The sequence below is a fragment of the Orycteropus afer genome, unplaced genomic scaffold, assembly GCF_000298275.1.
Source record: "Orycteropus afer afer isolate SDZICR_OR568_19922 unplaced genomic scaffold, OryAfe1.0 scaffold00255, whole genome shotgun sequence".
NCBI lineage: Eukaryota > Metazoa > Chordata > Mammalia > Tubulidentata > Orycteropodidae > Orycteropus > Orycteropus afer.
This window is the reverse complement of record NW_006921842.1, coordinates 4600883-4621760: the sequence shown is the minus strand read 5'-3', so window position 1 is coordinate 4621760 and position 20878 is coordinate 4600883. Positions and strand designations below refer to the sequence as shown.

The 20878-nt window shown below is 40.1% G+C and overlaps 1 protein-coding gene and 5 non-coding genes across 6 annotated transcripts; 1 reads left to right on the top strand and 5 right to left on the bottom strand.

Annotated features, from left to right (window-relative positions):
* Nucleotides 1-3014: 3014 nt before the first annotated feature.
* On the bottom strand, nucleotides 3015-3087 carry TRNAK-CUU. The gene has a single exon. It is a non-coding gene; the product is annotated as a tRNA-Lys (tRNA).
* A 1251-nt stretch (nucleotides 3088-4338) lies between these two features.
* TRNAP-AGG lies at nucleotides 4339-4410 on the bottom strand. The gene has a single exon. It is a non-coding gene; the product is annotated as a tRNA-Pro (tRNA).
* A 1139-nt stretch (nucleotides 4411-5549) lies between these two features.
* On the bottom strand, nucleotides 5550-5623 carry TRNAI-AAU. The gene has a single exon. It is a non-coding gene; the product is annotated as a tRNA-Ile (tRNA).
* Nucleotides 5624-6161: 538 nt separating this feature from the next.
* On the bottom strand, nucleotides 6162-6233 carry TRNAA-CGC. The gene has a single exon. It is a non-coding gene; the product is annotated as a tRNA-Ala (tRNA).
* Nucleotides 6234-7145: 912 nt separating this feature from the next.
* On the top strand, nucleotides 7146-7218 carry TRNAK-UUU. Its single transcript has one exon. It is a non-coding gene; the product is annotated as a tRNA-Lys (tRNA).
* A 12264-nt stretch (nucleotides 7219-19482) lies between these two features.
* HMGN4 (high mobility group nucleosomal binding domain 4) lies at nucleotides 19483-19755 on the bottom strand. The gene has a single exon (XM_007949861.1). It carries the CDS (start codon nucleotides 19753-19755, stop codon nucleotides 19483-19485), a length of 273 nt encoding a protein of 90 aa, XP_007948052.1.
* Nucleotides 19756-20878: the final 1123 nt, after the last annotated feature.

Sequence of the window (20878 nt, the reverse complement as noted above, 5' to 3'; positions counted from 1 at the left end):
ATAAACCTTTACATCAAAATAAAAAAGAGAACCAGCATAAATATTTAGCAAATACTAAAACAATAGCAGCAAAGGAAGTGATAATAGGATTCATAAACAAAATGAGCTCAGCATAGAAAATTATATGGAACAAAGAAATCAATGCCATGAAAAAAAAATAACAAAAATGACAGCAACAAATTCATATTTTCCAATAATTACATATCTGGCAAGGGACTTATCTCTAAGATTTACAGAAAACTCCAAAGCCTGAACACCAAAGGAATTAATCCAATTGAAAAATGGGCAGAAGACATGAATAGATACTTCACCAAGGAGGATATTCAGGGGTCAGCTAATACATGAAGAGATGCCCACAATCATTGGCCATCAGAGAGATGTAAATCAAAACAACAGTGAGATACTGTCTCATCCCAGCACTGATGGCAAGGTTCAACGAGACCGAAAATAACAGATGCTGATGGGGATGTGGAGAGAATGGGACTCTCATACACTGCTGGTGGGACTGTGAAGTGATACAGCCACTGTGGAAAGCAATATGGCGAAAGCTTAGAGAGCTGGAATTGGAGATACCATTTGACCCAGCAATCCCATTACTAGGTATACATCCTAGAGAGGTGAGAGCCAGGACAGGAACAAATATATACACACTCATATTCATCGCAGCACTATTTACAATGGCAAAAAGATGGAAACAACCTACGTGCCCATCAGTGGAAGAGTGGATGACCAAACTATGGTACATACACATAATGTAATGCTATGCAGCACTAAAGAATAATGTAGAGTTTGCAAAACACCACATAATATGGATGAACTTGGAGGACATTATGCTGAGTGAAATAAGTCAATCACAGAAGGACAAATATAGTATTAGTTTGTTGTTGTGGAGGATCAAGGAAAGGTTTATATGTGGAGGGAAACTTTCTTTGTTGATTGCCAAGGTGGGGAGGGGAGGGGAGGGAACACTGCAAAAAAAAAAAAAAAAAAAGCATTGATCCATGTCACTTTAGTTTTGTGTATTTCACTGTACATAAATTATATTTCAATAACATGCATTAAAAATAATAATAAATAAATACAGAAGATTCCCAAGCAAAAAGCAAATAATTCTCCCCTTGCCTAAGTTACCCTACCTAAATTAAAGTTTTTGTAGAGTTGAAAAATTAAAGCTTCCAGTATGGGATGGCTTATGGATCTGATATAGACTGGTGAAAGCCCTGAGACTATGGCCTGGAGTCACCTTTCAGGCCTGGAATTGAATTCTCATGGCTTCCAGCCAAACAACAGACAGACACATAATGTGAACATTTACACCAGGAAGTTAACATTCCTTAGAACAATCAACCATAGGAGATCAGAAGGGCAGTATTTGTGCAGGGAGAAAGCTTAGAAGGCAGGCATGCATAGGAAATAAGCGCACAGGGAAAAGGTAACCAAAGGGAGGAAGTAGGAGGAGAGCTGATATATTATAAGGATTGCAATCAATGTCATGAAACAAAATATGTATGAACTACCCACCAGCCACTCCTCGGAAGGAAGGTTGGGCAATCCTACTTCCGTAGTGATACTGCCTCGGAAACCCAAGGAGGGGTCGCTATGAGTCGGGGCCAACTCGACGGCACATAACAACAACAACAACATTGTATGGCAAATGAATTTGCTCTAAGTTTTCACTGAAATCACGATTTAAAAATAAGAAAAGTGCCAAGTTACTCAAAATGATAATAAAAACAGAGCCTAATAGAAAATGGGCAAGGAATGCAGACCATTCAGAAAAGAAAAAAAAGAAGGAATAAAAAACAACTTCCGGTATGAGTGTAAGACCCACATATACTTCCGGTATGGGTATAAGAGGGAACTCTGGTGGCATAGTTCTTAAGGCATTTGACTACTAACCAGAGGCCTGATGGTTCAAATCCCACCAGCCATTCCTTAGAAGGAAGATTGGGTAATCTACTTCCATAGACACACCACCTTGGAAACCCAGGGAGAGGTCAATATGAGTCGGGACTGACTCAATGGCAGTGAGTTTTGGTTGGGTTTATGGGCATAAGAATAGAATAAAATTTTCTTACCTGTTCAGTAGACAGGGAGCTCTGGTAGCCTAAGGCACTTGACTGCTAACCAGAAGGCTGGCGGGTGAAGGCTGGCGGGTGAAGGCTGGCGGGTGAAGGCTGGCGGGTGAAGGCTGGTGGGTGAAGGCTGGCGGTTCAAACCCACCAGCCACTCCTCGGAAGGAAGATGGGGCAATCTACTTCCGTAGTGATACCGCCTCCGAAACCCACGGATGGGGCAATATACTTCCGTAGTGATACTGCCTCGGAAACCCAAGGAGGGGTCGCTATGTGTTGGGGCCCACTCGACGGCACGTAACAACAACACCAACAACATTCAATATCCAAAAGATGGAAGCAACCTAGGTGCCCATCAACAGAAGAACGGATAACCAAACTATGGTATATACACACAATAGAATGCAACGCTAAAAAATAACGTAGAATCTGTAAAACACCGGGTAACATGGATGAACTTGGAGGACATTATGCTGAGTGAAGTAAGTCAGTCACAGAAGGATAATACGTATTAGTTCATTGTTGTAAAAAGTCAAGAAAAGGTTTATATATGGAGGGAAACTTTCTTTGTTGCTTACCAGGGGGTGGGAGGGGAAGAACACTGAGAAAAAAAAAAAAGGCATTAACCCATGTCACTTTAGTTTTGTGTATTTCACTGTACATAAATTATATTTCATTAAAATATACTTAAAAGAATAGGAAAAAAAAAAAAAAAGGCAACCACAGGGCAGCATTTGCCCACCGATAAACTCAGCAGGCAGGAAAGGGTAAGAAACGGAGATGTATGGAAACGGTCAACACAGACAGGAAGTGGGAATACTGATATCACATCATGCAGATTTCACTGAATGTCACAAAGCAGAACGTGTGTGAATTTTTTTAGCAGAATATCAGTTTACTCTGTAAAGTTCATCCGGATTGTAAAAAGGGGTATCAGCACGCCCAACGTGGGGCTCGAACCCACGACCCTGAGATTAAGAGTCTCATGCTCTACCGACTGAGCTAGCCGGGCGGTGTTAGTTACTGTGATCCATAGAGATTATAAGAAGATGTTTGGTCTTTCGTTTTTTTTTTTTTTTTTTAAATTGGGACAAGGGATATTGCTGGATTTCTAGATTTAAGCTAATTGTATGTTTTTGTTTTATAGGTAAAGCGACATAATACCCAAAGAATGTAAGGTTTACCTGGAATGATAAGCGTGCACTCCACTCAATTTCGCCACATCTTCCCTGTCCTTCCATGCTCCCAAGCCTGTATGCATAGACATCAAAATGTTTCTAGTATTCAAGAGTTGGAGTCTCTGGTTGCTAGTGACACCCAGCTCTGGCACGCCTAGAGCTCCAGGCCTAGTTGCCAAAGAGTGTCCAAGTACAGTGCCGAAAGGCTCAGTCCTCGAGCCAGGGGCCATCTCTCTTTCTAGCCCAACACAGGCGTTCCTCTCCTGTCCTCAATACCCGTAAACTGTCGCCTGTTTCGCCAGGCCGCGTGGATGTGGCCCTGAAGAAAAAATCTCTGCCGTTTTCTCCCTCCTTTTCAGGTGTCGTATTCTTGTATTCTTATCGTTCTTCTCTGCAGTGAAGTCTTACACATGCAGAAAATGGAGGGTGTCGCGAATATATTTTAATATGTAGTATCTGACAATCGTGAAACAATGTGATACAGTGATTTTTGCAAGTTTTGTTTACCGCTGACCACCAAAGTATGTTGAACAATAGGTCGTAGAGAAATATGTGCTTAATGAGTACACCGAAGGTACACTCCAGGAGGAGGGAAAAAATGCCCCTCTTTTCACGAACGAAGCAAAAACCCTGATTACCTGCAACGGGAAATACTCAACGCTATGCTAACGAGGAAAGCCATAGAGGAGAGTTGAAAAACTCATAAAAAGCTATCCCAAGACTCTGAGTTCAGTGTTTAGATTTTCCTCTTGAAATCGGTTTCTCTGGTGTAAGGAAGGAATGATGGATGATTTTGAGTAGAGATATGACCATTGTTCTACATATTCATGATCACAATCCGGAATCGGAACTTCTAGCAGAACTGAAAATATTTGCCTCTGAAGTTACTTTAGAATGAGTGAAAACGAAAGAAAAATCAAAATTGGCTAAGGAAAGTTGTTTCTTTTTAAATTATAAACGTTATCAGGTGGTTTATTTCTTCACATTGGTACAGGATAGGTTCATCGACCTAAATTTTGTAATGAAACTTGGAGGAAGCCAGAAATTGGGATAGGGATGGGGGGGAAAGGGAGTGAAATTAAAAAGGGCTCGTCCGGGATTTGAACCCGGGACCTCTCGCACCCTAAGCGAGAATCATACCCCTAGACCAACGAGCCCGCTGTTTCTATAACGCAAATTTATACATATATTAAATATTTACCAACTTTTTCAGTTTTTGTAATTTTATTTTTGGTATACTGCTACAACTAATTTAAAATGTTTTTAAACAGATCAACGTGGTTCTCAGGACTTCCTCGGATGTTCTCGCAACCTAATCCTTATTATGGACAGTGTAGGGCTTCTTAAGAACGTTTCTCAAAGGACGTTTGACCCAACTGTTGTATGAGAAACATACGTCGTGCTGGTTAAAACGAAGAAACTTGACCTTCTACCGAATCAAGGTCCCTGAGGGTGAGGTCCGATAAACTGCACTAAAAATAAATAAATAATAATAATAAAAGTGGTGTGGCTCACCTATAGATCTAACCGTGTGGATGACCGGGGGGTCCGTTTGCATGGTCCCAGAACTCACGTGGAGCTGGTGACTGACAACACTGAATGTTTAAACGAGCTGTTAGCTTTATTGTGTCTCCCACCGTTCAAGCTCACTGAATAAGACATACAACTACGGAGACATGATCAAATAGAGAAAATTAGCTGTACAAGGAGAAGGGGAATGCATGATTAGGTACCGAAAGCAGTTTTGATGGAAAAGAGGCAGAAATCAAAAGAAAGTAACATCACGAAATGGGACGAAGCAGAGGCTGACTCCCGGCGTCAGCCAAACTGAACCAGCAGGCTCGTGACAGAGACTTAGTCTTTTTTTACCTGAAAAAATAAGGTAACGAGAAAACGTTATCTGTCAGGGTGAGATTCCTCCCTTGTGAGTGGATGCGTTGCTCAAATGCGGAGCCTCAACTAGCAATTGGAAATAATGAGCGCTGCGTTTTCAGACCGGAATTCCTCACGTTTCAGTAACTGAAGAAAAGACTTGTCTATGTTTTCAGCCTATTTCTACGGCAGTGTTTGACCACTGAAAAAAACTGGTGACATTCTTTTTCCTTCTTACAGATTTAAATTAAACTCTTAAGACGTCCTGCTACTTTTCTGCTTCTCTAAGACAAACTCTTTGAGTACTGTGACCCGCGAAAAACAATTGCGTGGGCTTGCGGCAAATATCTGCTTGTTTAAGTGCGTTTTTCATCGCAAGACCAGAAGAATCTTCCAACTTTAATTGCAGTGGGAAACAAAGAAGTGGCCCGTACGGGGATCGAACCCGCGACCTTGGCGTTATTAGCACCACGCTCTAACCAACTGAGCTAACCGGCCAACTGACTTTGAGGTGTTTGGAATTCTCTCCATGAGTTTAGTTTCGTTCTTGCTTTTGCCCTATTTCACATTTTGGTGTATCAGAATAACTGAATTAACCCACACAAAGCTAGGCTTCATCCTTTTTCCAACATTGGCCCAACATTTTCGTTCCATGACTTAGCGATATAGATGCAACAACACTCCTTCCTCCCCGTTTAGTGTTCTGAGGTCAAGATTATTTCTGCCCCACAAGTCAGCAATATCACAGATTCATTAATGGGTTCCGGGCACTATTCCAGGTGCCCTTATTCGGATACTTCTCCTATGGGTATGTTTTCCTCCATTCGTTTCAGATAAAGATATTTCAAAGCAATCCTGTTATCGTCTCTATAATGTAGTGGCTAAAAGAGAACTACCGGAACGTTACTGAGTTGGAGGATAGAAAGTATGATGGGTCATTTTTTCAAAAAACAGGTTTTCATAGTGTTACCAAAGAAAACGAAGCCCCCACCAAACAGGTCGATTTTGACCCCGCGTGAGGTGTCTAAAACCTACCTGGAGATGCCGGGGATCGAACCCGGGGCCTCATACATGCGAAGCATGCGCTCTACCACTGAGCTACATCCCCAGCGTTATAAAGCACCCTTTTGTGGGTCTCCCCAGTTCTTTGAGTTGGTTATTTCCCAACCACTCCTTCCAGTTACAATTTCAGGATGTTAAATTTTCCATTATATATTAAACAAAATATTGAAATAGTTGACAAGATAGAATTCATCGACTTCCCAAGCGGGGGAAACGTTTCATCCATCGGACTTTTACCAAACATTTAACCTACAGACCCTAGGGACGTAACTAACTACCTGGAAATTCGACAAGTGGAGAGAGACTCTCCCTTAAAAGCTTCTTTCTTTCCTGTTTCCTTTTCTACAAATGCAGCTGAGCCCTAGCACAGGATCAAACATCTCCCTCTGTCCCTCCAGTCACATTCAGGTGTCCAAAACGAGTCCCTGAAAAGATGATATAATGACTCCTCCCAAACAAGTGCCAGCACCGTATCGGCTCCCTTTGGAAAATCTCTGTTTGGACCCAAATATAGAATATTCAAAATATTTCTTAATATACACAGCAAAACACACACCAATTCAACTGTTTCTACGTGTACAATTCAGTGACACTGATTACATTCTTTGAGCTGTGCAACAGTTCTCTGTTCTTGACTGCATTGAATATACATGTATATGAATACGTATATATATAAAACATCAATCTAGTTATACTTAGCATATATTTTATACTATATACCAAAAAAAATAGAAAGCTAATTTGGCGGGACGTTGGAATTAATGTACTATGGTCGGAGATAGATCCTTCTTTAAGAAACCTCGTCTCCGAGTTTCTACGCTAATTACTTTATTAATATGTATTTTTCTGAACAACTAGCACCATACAGGAATAACAACTGAAGCCTCTAAAATCATGGCCTATTTCAAATATTCAAACGGTTTAGCCAGGGTTGACTACGTTAGGAATCCCAGCATGAGCCCGGATAGCTCAGTCGGTAGAGCATCAGACTTTTAATCTGAGGGTCCAGGGTTCAAGTCCCTGTTCGGGCGAATGTTTCTTTTCCCTTTTATTTTCTACATTTTTATTTCAATAGGTTTGTTGCTGTTGTTATGTGCCGTCAAGTCGGACCCGACTCATAACGACCCCTCCTTGGGTTTCCGAGGCAGTATAACTACAGAAGTAGATCTGGAAAGAAAGTAAACTCAAACTAGCAAACTCCTCACTAAATGAGAGGAAATGCTCAACACAGCATAGAGCCCAGACCCGAGGCTCTGTTCGGGAAATAGAGAAGTCTAGAATTCTAGGCAAATGGCTGGGAGCAGTACCTAGCACAAAAACCATTTCATCAAAACCAAGAGCAAAATTATCAAAGGTTGAGCTCTTTCTTGAAATGCAACAAAATGGCAGAACTGCTCCTTCTTCCTTATATTAGTAGGCTTCTTACTGATACTCTGCTTTGCTCGGCTCTGGAAATGCCCAGGTAAACTGTACAGACATAGTGCCTTCCCTCAAAGAACTCAGGACCTAGTGGCAGAGGCTTCCAAACTTTTTTGGCCATGAGGAAGTTGAGTTTACGTCTCAACCCAGCCACACATGTAACAGAAACAAAATTGTATGAAATATTAATTACTCTTACCACATGAGCTGTATTGTGATATTTCTGATTCTATCCTCTTTCAGCACTCCACTGTCAGTTTGTCATAGTGGGGTGGTTTGTGTGTTGCTGTGATGAGTTATACCATTGGTATTTCACCAGGGTCACCCATGGTGGAGAAGTTTCAGTAGAACTTCCACCAGATTAAGACTGGGAACAAGGATGTGCCCAAGTCCACTTCTGAAAAAAAATTGGTCACTGAAAACCTTATGAATAGCAGGGAAGCATTGTCTAACATAGTGTTGGAAGATGAGCCCCTCAGGTTGGAAGGCACTCAAAAAACCACCGGGGAAGAGCTGCGTCCTCCAAATAGAGTCAACCTTATTGAAGTGGATGCAATAAAGTTTTTCCAACCTTCATTTGATGATGTGGCCCAACTCAGAATGAGAAGAAACAGCTGCAAACATCCATTAATAATCGAAATGTGGAATGTAGTGAGTATGAATCTAGGAAAATTGGAAGTTGTCAAAATGAAACGGAACACATGAAAATTGATAAACCAAAAAAACCAAACTCACGGCCGACCAGTCGAATCCGACTCATAGCGACCCCTCCTTGGGTTTCCAAGGCCGTATCTTTACGGAAATAGAGGACGCAATATTAGTGAGTTGAAAAGGACTGATATTGTCCATTTTGAATCAGACTATCATATAGTCTACTACGCCAAGAATCACAAAGACGCATGATATGGCTTCATCATCAAAAAGATCTATACTGAACTACACTGCTGTCAATGATAGGATAATACACATTCATCTACAAGGAAGACCAGTCAATACTATTATTCAAAATTAGGCACCAACCACTCATGCCAATAATGAAGAAATGGAAGCTTTTTTTTTACCAACTCTGCAGAGTGAAATTGATCAAACATGCAATCAAGATGTATTGATAATTACTGGTGATTGCAATGTGAAAGTTGGAAGAAAAGAAGAAGCATCAGTAACTGGAAAATATGGCCTTCATGACAGAAATGACTCCAGAGATCATCTGATACAACTTTGCAAGACCAATGACTTACCCATTGCAAATAACTTTTTTCAATAATATAAACAGCAACTGTACAACTTGTGCATGACAGGATACACAGGATTCATAGACTACATCTGTGGAAAGAGATGGTGGAGAAGCTGGATTTCATCAGTCAAAACAAGATAAAGAGCTGACTGTGGAACAGACCATCGATTGCTCATATGCAAGTTTAAACTGAAGCTGAAGAAAATTAAAACAAATCCATGATATGAACTTGAGTACATCCCACCTGAATTTAGAGACTCTCTGAAGAATAGATTTGATGCATTGAACACCATGATCAAAGACCAGACCAGTTGTGGGATGACATCATACATGAAGAAAGCAAAAGGTCATTTAAAAGACAAGAAAGGAAGAGAAGACCAAGATAGATGTCAGAAGAGACTCTGAAACTTGCTCTTGAACAGAGTAGTGAAAGCAAATGAAGACATGATGAAGCAAAAGAGCCGAACAGAATATTTCAAAGGGTGGCGCAAGAGGACAAAGTAAAGTATTACACTGAAATGTGCAAAGACCCGGATTAGGGAAATCAAAGAGGAAGAACACATTTGGTATTTCTTAAACTGAAAGAACTGAAGAAAAAAATTCAAGCCTTGAGTTGCGATATTGAAGGATTCATGGGAAAATATTGAATGATGCAGGAAACACCAAGAGAAGATGGAAAGAAAGCACAGAGTCGTTGTACCAAAAAGAACTGCCCAACTTTCAACCATTTCAGAAAGCAGCATATGATTAAGAAGTGATGGTACTGAAGGAATTAGAGAAAAACAAGACTCCAGGAATTGACAGAATACCCACTGAGATGTTTCAACAAATGAATGCAGTTCTGGAGGCACTTAGTAGTTTATGCCAGGAAATTTGGAAGACAGCTACCTGGCCAACCGACTGGACGAGATCTATATTTGTGCCCATTCCAAAGAGAGGTGATCCAACAGAATGTGGAAATTATCAAACAAATTAATATCACATGCAAGCAAAATTTTGCTGAAGATATTTCAAAAATTGTTGCAGGGAATATTGACAGGGAAGTGACAGAAATTCAAGCTGGACTCAGACAGAAGAGGACACGGAACAAGAGATAACATAGCCGATGTCAGATGGATCTTGGCTGAAAGCAAAGAATACCCGGAAGATGTTTACTTGTGTTTCACTGGCTATGCAAAGGCATTCAACTGTGTGGATCATAACAAATTAGGATTACACCACAAAGAATGGGAATTTCAGAATACTTAATTGTGTTCATGAGGAACCTGTACATAGACCAAAAAGAAGCCAGTGGTTCTAACAGAGAAAGGGAACATGTGTGGTTTAAAATCATGAAAAGTCTGCTTCAGGATTGTATCTTTTCACCATATTTACTCAATCTCTATGCTGAGCAAGTAGTCTGAGAAACTGGACTATATGAAGAAGAAGACGGCATCAGGATTAGAGGAAAACTTAATAAACCGTGATAGGCAGATGATACAACTTTGCTTGTTGAAAGTGAGGAAGACTTGAAACACTTACTGATGAAGATCAGAGACTATAGCCTCCCGCATGGATTGCACCTCAGCATAAAGAAAACAAAAATCCTCACAACTGAACCAATAAGCCACATCTTGATAAATGGATAAAAGATTGAAGTTGGCAAGGATTTTATTTTGCCTGGATCCACAATCAACACCTATGGAAACATCAGTCAGGAAATGAAACGATGAATTGACTGGGTGAATCTACTGCAAAAGACCTCTTTAAAGTGCTTAAGAGCAAAGATGTCACTTTGAAGACTAAGGTGCACCTGATGCAAGCCATGGTATTTTCAATAGCCCCAACTGCATGTGAGAGCTGGAAAATGACTAAGGAAAGCTGCCAAAAAATTGATGTATTTGAATTGTGGTGCTGGCAAAGAATATTGAATACGCCAAGAACTGCTAGAAGAACGTACACATCTGCCATAGAGGAAGTACAGCCAGAATGCTTCTTAGAAGTGAGAATGGCCAGACCTCATCTCTCATACTTTGGTCATATTGTCAGAAGGAACCAGTCCCTGGAGGACATCATGCTGCGTAAAGTAGAGGGTCAGCAAAAAAGGGGATGAGCCTCAGGGAGATGGATTGACCCAGTGGCTGTGACAACGGGCTCAAGCATGGCAAGAATTATGAGGAGGGCTCAGGATCCGGCAGTGTTTCATTTTGTTGTACATGGGATTGTTGTGAGTCAAAACCGACTCAATGGCACCTAACAACAACAACATCTTCTTAAAAATGCTTCCCATTATCCACCATGAAATTGATTTCACATCCCCCACAATGGTCTGTAAACCAAAAACCAAACTCACTGCTGTGGAGTCGATTCTGACTCATAGTGACCCCTCCTTGGGTTTCAGAGAGGGTATGTCTACAGAAATAAATTGCTCAATTGGCCTTCCAAGGAGTGGCTGGTGGGTTTGAACCGCCATCTTTCTGGTCTGCAGCCAAATGCCTTTAGCACTACACTGCTGTAGGATGATCATAAAGATGAGGAATAATGTGGTACAAGGCAGTGGGTTCTGTGCTAAGTGGCCACCTGCCATGCCCCTTCTTCTAAAAACAAGTCCCCATTCTCAAGTGACACAAAACCTAAAGTCATCTCAGCACACCAGTACCAACACTGTCTCTGGTGGGAATACTAAACAGAATGTGGCAGTCCTTGGCTGAGACTTTCTTTGGTAATTGTCCAAAGCAGAAATGTCAGCTTAATGGGTCTAGAAGGTAATGAAGAAATCAGATTTTCCTCTGTATTAAAAATTGTCATCAGGTTACATACTTCTACCAAAAAAAAAAAAAAAAAAAATCCTTAAATTTCTTGGCTTTGAGTTGACTCCAACTCATGGCAACACCATATGGTACAGAGCAGAACTGAGCTCAACCGGGTTTTCTTGGCTATAATCTTTATTGAAGCATATTGCCAGGCTGTTCTTCCACAGTGCCGGTAGGTAAGGTCCAACTGCCAACCTTTCAGTTAGTAGACAAGCACAAACTTTATGCACCACCCAGGGACCTTCATAATCTCTATACAATAAATAACAATACTTCCCAACAGTTGCTTTCTTAGTACAACCGGCAGCATCCAAAACCTAAACCAAGCCCTCTGCTCTTAAGTTAGTTCTGACTCAGTGACCCTATAGGACAGAGCATAACAGCTTCATTCATAATCTGAGAGTCTTGAGCTCAATGCTCAGAGACAGTACAACATTTTTACAAGAAGAATACTACAGAAGTGGTAACTCAATGACCATTATTATTGTTAGAGCAATACAAAATTGTTTTATTTAAATGCCCATCACCGCATAATAAGACCACACAGCTGTCTGTAAGGGCTACTCACGCACATTTTTACCTCACAGTTTCTTTACAATGCTCAGAGCTTTCTCAAAAAAAAAAAAAAAACCCAAAAAACTCTTCTATTAACTTTATGTATAAAAGGATAACTGTTACTCATAACCTTTTTTAAATAAGGCAGGAGTCCACAAAATTGAGTATTAGTTCCAAAATGATTCTAACATGGTCTCAGAGAGTATAGCAAACAGTAAAATAATAAATGTGTAAATAATAATAGGCCTGGGGAAAAGCCTGACCAGATTTGCCTTTTACAGAAACCCTCCACACCGCTTGAGAAGATTAAGGATTTACTTGTGTATCTTATATCCACATATTACCTATGCATCAGAGATTTTGAAGGGTTTAAATATGTGTAGTTAGTTGAAAGTCAATTTTTACAGTCATTAGGGAAGTTTAGGATAGAAAGAGAAGATAAGTACTTGATCTTTTGTATTTTGTGGCTTGTATTTTAGTGGGCAAGGAGAGCTCTGGTAGTGCAGTGGTTAAGGCATTTGGCTGCTAACCAAAAGGTTGGTGGTTTGAACTCACCAGCTGCTCTGTGGAAGAGAGATGAGGCAGTCTGCTTCAGCAAAGCTTTATAGCCTTGGAAACCCAATGGGGCTTGGTATGAGTTGGAATGACAGTGAGTTTGGTTTGGATCTTAGAGGGTGGGAACACTTCTGCTACTGTGCTGATTGTGCTGATTGTTTGCTGTTCCCCAGAAGCAAGTGTCCAACTGCCTATAACTGGTTGCTTGACAAACTGGCCAAGTCCAATTCCAAGAGGCAAGCAACTTATATTAGACAGTAATAACATGACACTGGATTAACTTAACAGACAATCTGTATTTCTATTCTACACCATTCTCCTGATCTCTAAACCTGTATATTAATTTGTCTCCATCAGCTTGAATATCCTCAAATACCAATAAAACTGAGCTACTGAAAGCAGAATTCATTGCTTGAAGTTTTACAGTCAGAAAACCTCCACTTCCAATGTCTCCTTTTTAAACCAACCATACAAAGGCCAGCTGACACAGAGGTTGTTGTAAAATGGAAATCTAACCAGGCGGGTCTCTAGGCCTAAAATGGAAAATCCTTCCCAAGGGAAAGAAGCCCTTTCTGAACTGGCTTTACCGCTGATTGGACGGCGCCTCACAGCCCCTTTTTGGCTCCTATGCTTCCTCTAACCTCAGCTCACCTGTGGCAGCCAGGTCTCTGGAAAGGTATGGGCACTTTCTGGCTCTTCCCACCACAGGTCTTATCTAGATCTTGCACAAGTCCTCTTTGAGCCTTTCCTTACAAGAATGTTGGTTGAGACACCATGGAGTGAAACCCTGGAACTTTTCACTTTTGATTTTTTTCCTACTCTTTCTTCAAATTGGATAGCTCTTTCTCCTTCTCTGGAAACTGAATGCTGCCTCACTTTGGTGAAGGCAGAGCCCTCAGGGCCTTCCTGGTAGCCTTGACACACAATAGAAGCTCAATAAACGTTTGCTGAATGAATCAATGAACCAACCATTAGTGGAAGATCCTCCTCCTGAAGCCACCCCCCCCCTTTGTCCCTGCTTTGCCATCCTCAGCCCATCTCTAATACCTGCCAGACCAATTACCCTTCCTTTATACCACAGCTGGAGTGTGCGAACAGCACCCTTTTAGCACTCATGTCTAATTGACTGATGACCTGAACTCTGATTTATCTTGCACACCATAACTTCTGACACCTGGCATGTAAATGATTATTGAATGAGGCAAGGAGTACTGCTCAGAGATGACACATGGATGTTTCTCTGCCTTTAAATTTTTGTCCCTATGCTTAAGGCATTTGACTGCTAACCAGAAGGCTGCTGTTCAAACCCACCAGCCACCCCATGGAAGGAAGACTCGACAATCTACTGCCATATAGATTTACCACCTCAGAAACCCAAAGGGGGTCACTATGAGTTGGAATCAACTGGATAGCAGTGAGTTTGGTTTTGGTATCATACAGGGAAGAGGGAGCTCTGGTAGCACTGTGGTTAAGGCAGTTGGCTGCTAACCAAAATGTTGGTAGTTTGAACCTGCCAGCTGCTCCATGGGAGAAAGAGGAGGCAGTCTGCTTCTGTAAGACTTAACAGCCTCAGAAACCCTATGGGGGTCAATATGAGTTACATACAATTGGATGGCAGTAGATTTAGTTTTTTTTTTTTTTTTTTTTTTAATACAGGGAAAAGTTGTATGTAGGAGTGTCTGTGACTACAACACTGTCAATATACTTGGGACTAGTCTTGAAGTCTTTAATTCTCAAGACTTCATGTGATAGACTCCATCTTATTCACTTAAAATAAATTTGAGCAGGTGCAAGAAGAGTAATAATAAAATCACCAATATCTGTATTTATAGAGGGCTTTTAATGTGCCACATTAAAAGTGTTAAACACTTTTGTACGGTTCTTAACATGGGGGTTGGTGAACTTGGATGGGGGGAAAAATACATCTGTAACCTATAACTGAAATTTAGCACTTCTTTTACTTATGAACATAGGCAGTGAACCACAGTTGAGAGAAGTATCTGTGGCTTTGTTACCAAGAAAAAGTATAGGTATTTTTGTATCATATTACAGTTGTTACAAATATCTCATATGTAACTATTTTGAAATTATGATAGCTATGAGGTTTGCCTTTAGTATATTAACAAAGAAGCAGTTATTCCTATATTGCAAATTATTTTAAAGTCATTTGATAACCATTTTTCAGTATAATTGGTTTTCTTTGTAATTTTGTGTGTGTGTGTGTGCTTAATGCTGTTTTTTTTAAAAAAACATTAATTCAGAGAAGGGTCCCATGGGCTTCTTCATGCTATTACAGGATTTCGTAGCATCTAAAAGGGTAAGAAGTCATACGGATATTCACTGTCTCCAAGGCTACTCCACCTCCCAGTGCTGACGATCTGCTTCTCCTGAAACGCCACCAGAGGCCTGAGGTAAGCTTTCCGGAAGGTCCGACCCGAAACTCTGAGCCATGTCTGCGAGGGAACTGAGGAGAAAACTGCACGATCCCAGCCTCCCCTCCGGAACCAGGACTCAATCCTGGTGAGAGATGTGGACCTCCCAGCGGCCTAAAAGGGATGGGAAGTGTGTCTGAGCCCAGAGCCGGAACGGAAGCTATTGGGGGGAGGGTTTCCGAGAGAGGTGTGACATGATACTTTGTAGAAGGGTCACCGTGACCACTTGAAAACAGAATGAGGAGGAACAAGTTTTCCTCCTCCTTCTTTCTCCAAGTCTTCCAGGGCCTATGCCTCAGTTTTTAAGGTCAGAAATTTATTAAAAACTCTAGATCACTTAGGTCTATTGATGTCAGCTACCCAAACTCTCAAAATATTATACTATGTATTTTGTAAATTACCAGGACCGTAATTTGTGAGTTTACAGCTAGGAATCTAAGTGCAAAGTGGTTCCGAGAAGTGGGCAGGGAGAACTTTTTTTTTCAAGTTTTGTGTATCTGGCTCAAAAGCTGAAACTGTTGTTTCGAATAATAATCACTTTGAAGAAAGAATAAATTACAAATTCTTTCGTAGTTGGATGAATATTGATTTGTTGTGAAGGAAAGCAGATGCTATTTAATAAAAAAAAAACTCGCTGCCATTGAGTCGGATCCGACTCATAGCGACCCCTCCTTGGGTTTCCGAGGCAGTATTACTATGGAAGTAGATTGCCCAACCTTCCTTCCGAGCAGTGGCAGATGCTATTAGGGAGGCTTATTTATGATTTCCTAAATTAGCCTTCCTTATTTCAGAAATAATTTTGCCTGAAAATTCATCATCTTTGTTCAGAAACAATATCCTTTCTATTGCTTTGTATCAGTTTCATTTACACTAATATTCTTAAATTCTATATGACTACTTCCCCTTGCAATTTACTGCTTTTATTACTATCCTTCCTCATTGGAAATTACAATTATCTGGCTTATAGATACTGATAGATTTTGCATTTGACCAGTTCCTAGTGGTACCTTGGGAGGTTCCTCAACTCACTCAGAAACACTTTTTTTAAAAAAAAACTCACCCCCACCACCCCCTTTTTTTTTTTTCAGTAGGACAGACAGCCTTTTTAACAAGGAGAAGTCTTCTTTCAGGCCCTGAAGCTACAGACCTGGATCTTAGTCTGCATTTTATCACTCACTGTATTATCTCAGTGGTGCTCTGGTTACACATGGTTAAGTGCTCAGCTGCCAACCAAGAGGTCAGCGATTTGAACCTACTTGACGCTCTGAGGAAGAAAGATGAAGCAGTCTGCTTCCCTAAAGATCTACAGGCTTGGAAACCCTATGAGGCAGTTGTACTTTGTCCCATAGGGTTGCTCAGTTGAAACTGACTCACTGGCAGTGGCAATGGGTTGCCTGATGAACTCCTATTTGTTTTCATTTTGTTACTGAGGTGCTAACATTCCACAGGAAGTCCTCCCCAATACCCCTTCATGCTCCGGCATCAGTATTAGGGTCCCCTGCAGTATTACCACAGCACAAAGAACACTACTGTGTGGTGACTCGACCTCATATGACTCTGGGCTGAGAACAGAGAGTATTTCTTGTATCTTTGACCCTGATCTGTGCCAAGCCCAGTTGTCTGTCAAAAAGAAAGTACAGATACATGTTTATTGTCTACTAAATAAGAAGGCATGGGAATAGAACAGAAAGGTGGTAAAACTCATGATAAAGCAGCATTTCCAGAAATTCACTATTACAAAGGGAAATATTGGCATTATATAATGTAATTCTAGTTTTACTATATATACTAATGGTTTTAGTAAAGGACTCACATGAAGGTGTCTGGCCCTCATTTTATAGATTTGAGAAAGCGCTGTTTAATTAGTTTTCCAGTAGTGGTTAGGTTCTGATAAATATGAATTATTTTTTTTCAAAGTCCCAAGGGAGCTTTATTCATCAGAATGTTAATTTGGTAAACTGCAATAGTAAATGTGTCCATATAGTATCTCTAATCCTTTAAACCACCTGGTATTTCATGCTATACTACTGAGAAGAGTGTGGTTCAGAAAGTGAAGCAATCCTCCCACCATGGCATTATTTACTGCCAATTCTCTGGCACCTCATAGCCAATCCACTCTCCTTCACTGTTCCTACCAGGTCCAAGTCACCAATATGGTCTGGACTACTGCGACAGCTGTCCAACTGGCTTTTTTTTTTTTTTTTTTCCACTCTTGCCTTTACAGTCTATTTCCCACGTAGCAGACAGCCTCCTTGCTCTTCTTCAGCCAGCTAAGCATGTAGCACATTTCCACCTCATTTCTTTACACTCCTGTTCCCTGTGCTAGAATGCTTTTCCCTCAGATATTCACTTCTTTTGTTCCCTCAGTTCATTAAGGGACCTGCTCAAATGTCACGTCATCACAGAGGACTTCCCCAACCACTCTAACATCCTCTTTCATTTTTTTCCTTAAGGCCTACTGTCACATACATTTAAGCATTTCTTTATTTTCTACTCCCCTAGCTAGAACATAACTTCATGAAATCAGAGATTGTTTTGTCTGCTGCTGTATCTCTGGCACCTGGATAATAGCTAGCATTAAGGAAAGGAAAATGTATAAGGATTGCAGAGGAACAAAACTGCTTGCATATACAGAAGATATGGTTGTCTATGTAGAAAATTCAAAAGAATATACAAATATAAAAATTAATGAGAGTTTATCAAGGTTGCTGATGTAAAAACCAACAATAGCACATACACACACAAAAAGTAATAGCTAAAAATATGCCATATAAAGTAGCATCAAAAAGTACAAAGCCTCTAGGAAATATTAACAAAAGAAGACATTTATGGAGAAAATTATAAAACTTTATTGAAAGACATTTAAAAGGCCTAAATAAGTGGACAGCTATACCATGTTTATGGATTCGAAGACTCAATATTGTATAGACGACATGGCTCCTCAAATTAATCTATAAAGTCAATAAAAATTTAATCAAAATCCCAACAATTTTTTTTGTTTAATTTTTTTTTTTGATGCAGAACTTGGCAGAAAAAATGGCTAAGAATAGTGAAGATGCTCCTGAGGAAGAAAAATTTGATGATGTTGAAGGTATAAGTGGGATTTGTAATCTAATATCAAAATCTTTTTTAAAAAGTATAGTAATCAGAATAGTATAGTACTGGTATAGGCTAGATAAATTGACCAGTATATCTGAACAGAGCCCATCAACAGACTCACACATATACACACATACTCAGAAACTTGATTTATGAAACAGCTAAAGTCACAGATCAGTAGGGAAAGGATGAACTTTTCAGTAAATGCAGTTGGGTCAACTACTTATCCATATGGAAAAAATATTAAATTGGACTTCTACCTCATACTTTTCACATAAATCAGACCAGACTAAAGGCAAATGTGAAAAGCAAACTATAAAACTTTACAAGGCAGTACAGGAAAATATCTTTCTGGCTTTAGGTGGGAAATGATTTCCCTCCCCAAGCAATTTGTATTCAGCTTTATAAGATACTTGTCAAAAACAATCACATTACTCTCACCAGGACATGGGCAACAATCAACAACATTTTAAACTTCAAAATTCTTCTCTGGAAAAAGTCACTGTGAAAGTCAACAACGTCCTTTTTTACTGCTTTAAACAGGAAAAGTTTTCAGAGGTGTAGACATCTCACACGAGGCATGTAGTTTAAGAGCTCTTCACAGGCCAACTCTGACATGGAGGAAACGAACTAAAAACTGCAGAATTCTCAATGGATTGATTTACAAAGGAAAAACAGGAACTGTGGATCTTTTGAGCAATACCATCTTGATGTCATCACCAGAAAGTCTGTATCGCCTGAGTGTTGTTATGACACTGTTAATTTCAGGGATGCCAGGGTCACATTGAGACTCTTGTATCAGCAAGTCAAGTCTATGCTGATGGCATCAGGGAAAGAGAGGACATGAAGTTTTGCGGGGCCCCTCCCTCCATGCTGCAAGGCTTCTGTGTCAAAGTGGTCTGACATATGAATGGGAATTCACATGAGGGAATCCCGCATGGTAACCAAGGACAATCCTTGAAACCCAAGATAGAAAATCTGATTTTCCTCCATTTCAATCTACCTTCTGAGACACATTCTATTAGTAGTATTGCCCTGTCCACAAAAAACAACCATGAAGCATTCTGTATACTAACAACATAACTTAAAAACGTTAAATTAAATTAAAAGCTAAACCAAAATCTCACATTTTTATAAAATTTGATTAAAAAAAAAATAGTATTTCAAACATCAGTCATTAGAAGTACAGAGCTATCAAAAATGTATACTTCACTTTGCATCTCCAGCGCCTTCCGCTTTCTGTGCCTGGACTGTAGAGGCATCTTTGTTTTTCGCAGGGTTGGTTCCATCTTTGCCAGCATCTGCTTTTCCCTTTCTCCCTTTGGGAAGTTTCTCTCCCTTCTTCGCAGGGGCCTTCTTAGGCCTGGGCTCTGGTTTGGGAGGGGCAGGTTTAGCAGACAACCGTGCTGATCTCCTCTGCGGCTCATCCTTCACCTTCGCTTTGTCCCCTTTAGCATCCCCTTTAGCCTTTCGCTTGGGCATGATGGCAGCAGTGTCTGGCAGTTGGCTCTGCTAGTTCAGGGGGCACTTCTGCCACCCTCACACTGCTCCGGGAAAGGTTTCTTTAGTAAGACACAAAAAATGTAAACAATAAAGAGAAAGATGGACAAATTGAACTATTTGACTGTAATGAAATTAGTTATGTGTGTTTAACAAAAAGAAATGATAAAAAAAAAGTAAAAGGACAAGCTGCAAATGGGGTGAAGATATGTGTAACACACATATAACTGACAAAAGATTAGAACCCATAATATATAAGGAACTCCTACAGACCCATGAGAAAAGGACAAAATGAAATTTTTTAAAACAGCAGATAAAAGTGTTAACAAGCACTTCTTCGGAGGAGCATAAATGGTGAACAAGCACATGAAAACATGTTCAACCTGCTGAGTAATATGGGAAATGAATATTAAAACCACAGGAGGTAACATTTCATACCCACCAAATTGGTGAAAACTAAGTAGTCTGACAATGTTGAGGGCTAAGCAGATGTGGAGCAATCAAAACAGTAGTCAAATACACTATTGGTGTGTATGTGTGCATATAAATTAGTGTACTCACTTTAGAAAACAATGTGGTATTATCTAAAGCAATGTTACTTCTAGGTGTTTACCTAGAGGGATTTTGGGAGGTGTGTACAGAAAACCCCTACAAGAATGTTTATAGCAACACTGCAATTTCAAAAAACTGGAAACCACCTCAATGCCCTTTAATACTAGAAAGGTTAAATCAATTATGGTAATATCTGTATCTGTACTATTCAGCAGCAAAAATAAATAGATTACAGCTACATGCAAAAACATGTACAAATACTAAGAATACTGAATAAAAAAAGCAAGTTGCCTATCTCCTTTACTATAAAGCCAGAAGAACTAGATGGTGCCCAGCTACCATTACTGAATATCTTGATCAAAGATTCTACAGAAGAACGTGGATCAAAAGGAGAAAACTGCAGAACACAATTTCAAATTCTCATGGACTTCAGACTTTCTGGAGCCATGGAGGCTGAATGAACCCTGAAACTACGGCCCTGAAATAATCTTTAAAACTTGAACAAAAAGTATCTCCTGAAGTCTTCTTAAAACCAAAAATAGTTTAGCTTAAC

Bases quoted from the DNA above. Each gene is read 5' to 3' on its own strand.
- HMGN4 (XM_007949861.1), bottom strand. From the start codon at position 19,755: ATGCCCAAGCGAAAGGCTAAAGGGGATGCTAAAGGGGACAAAGCGAAG.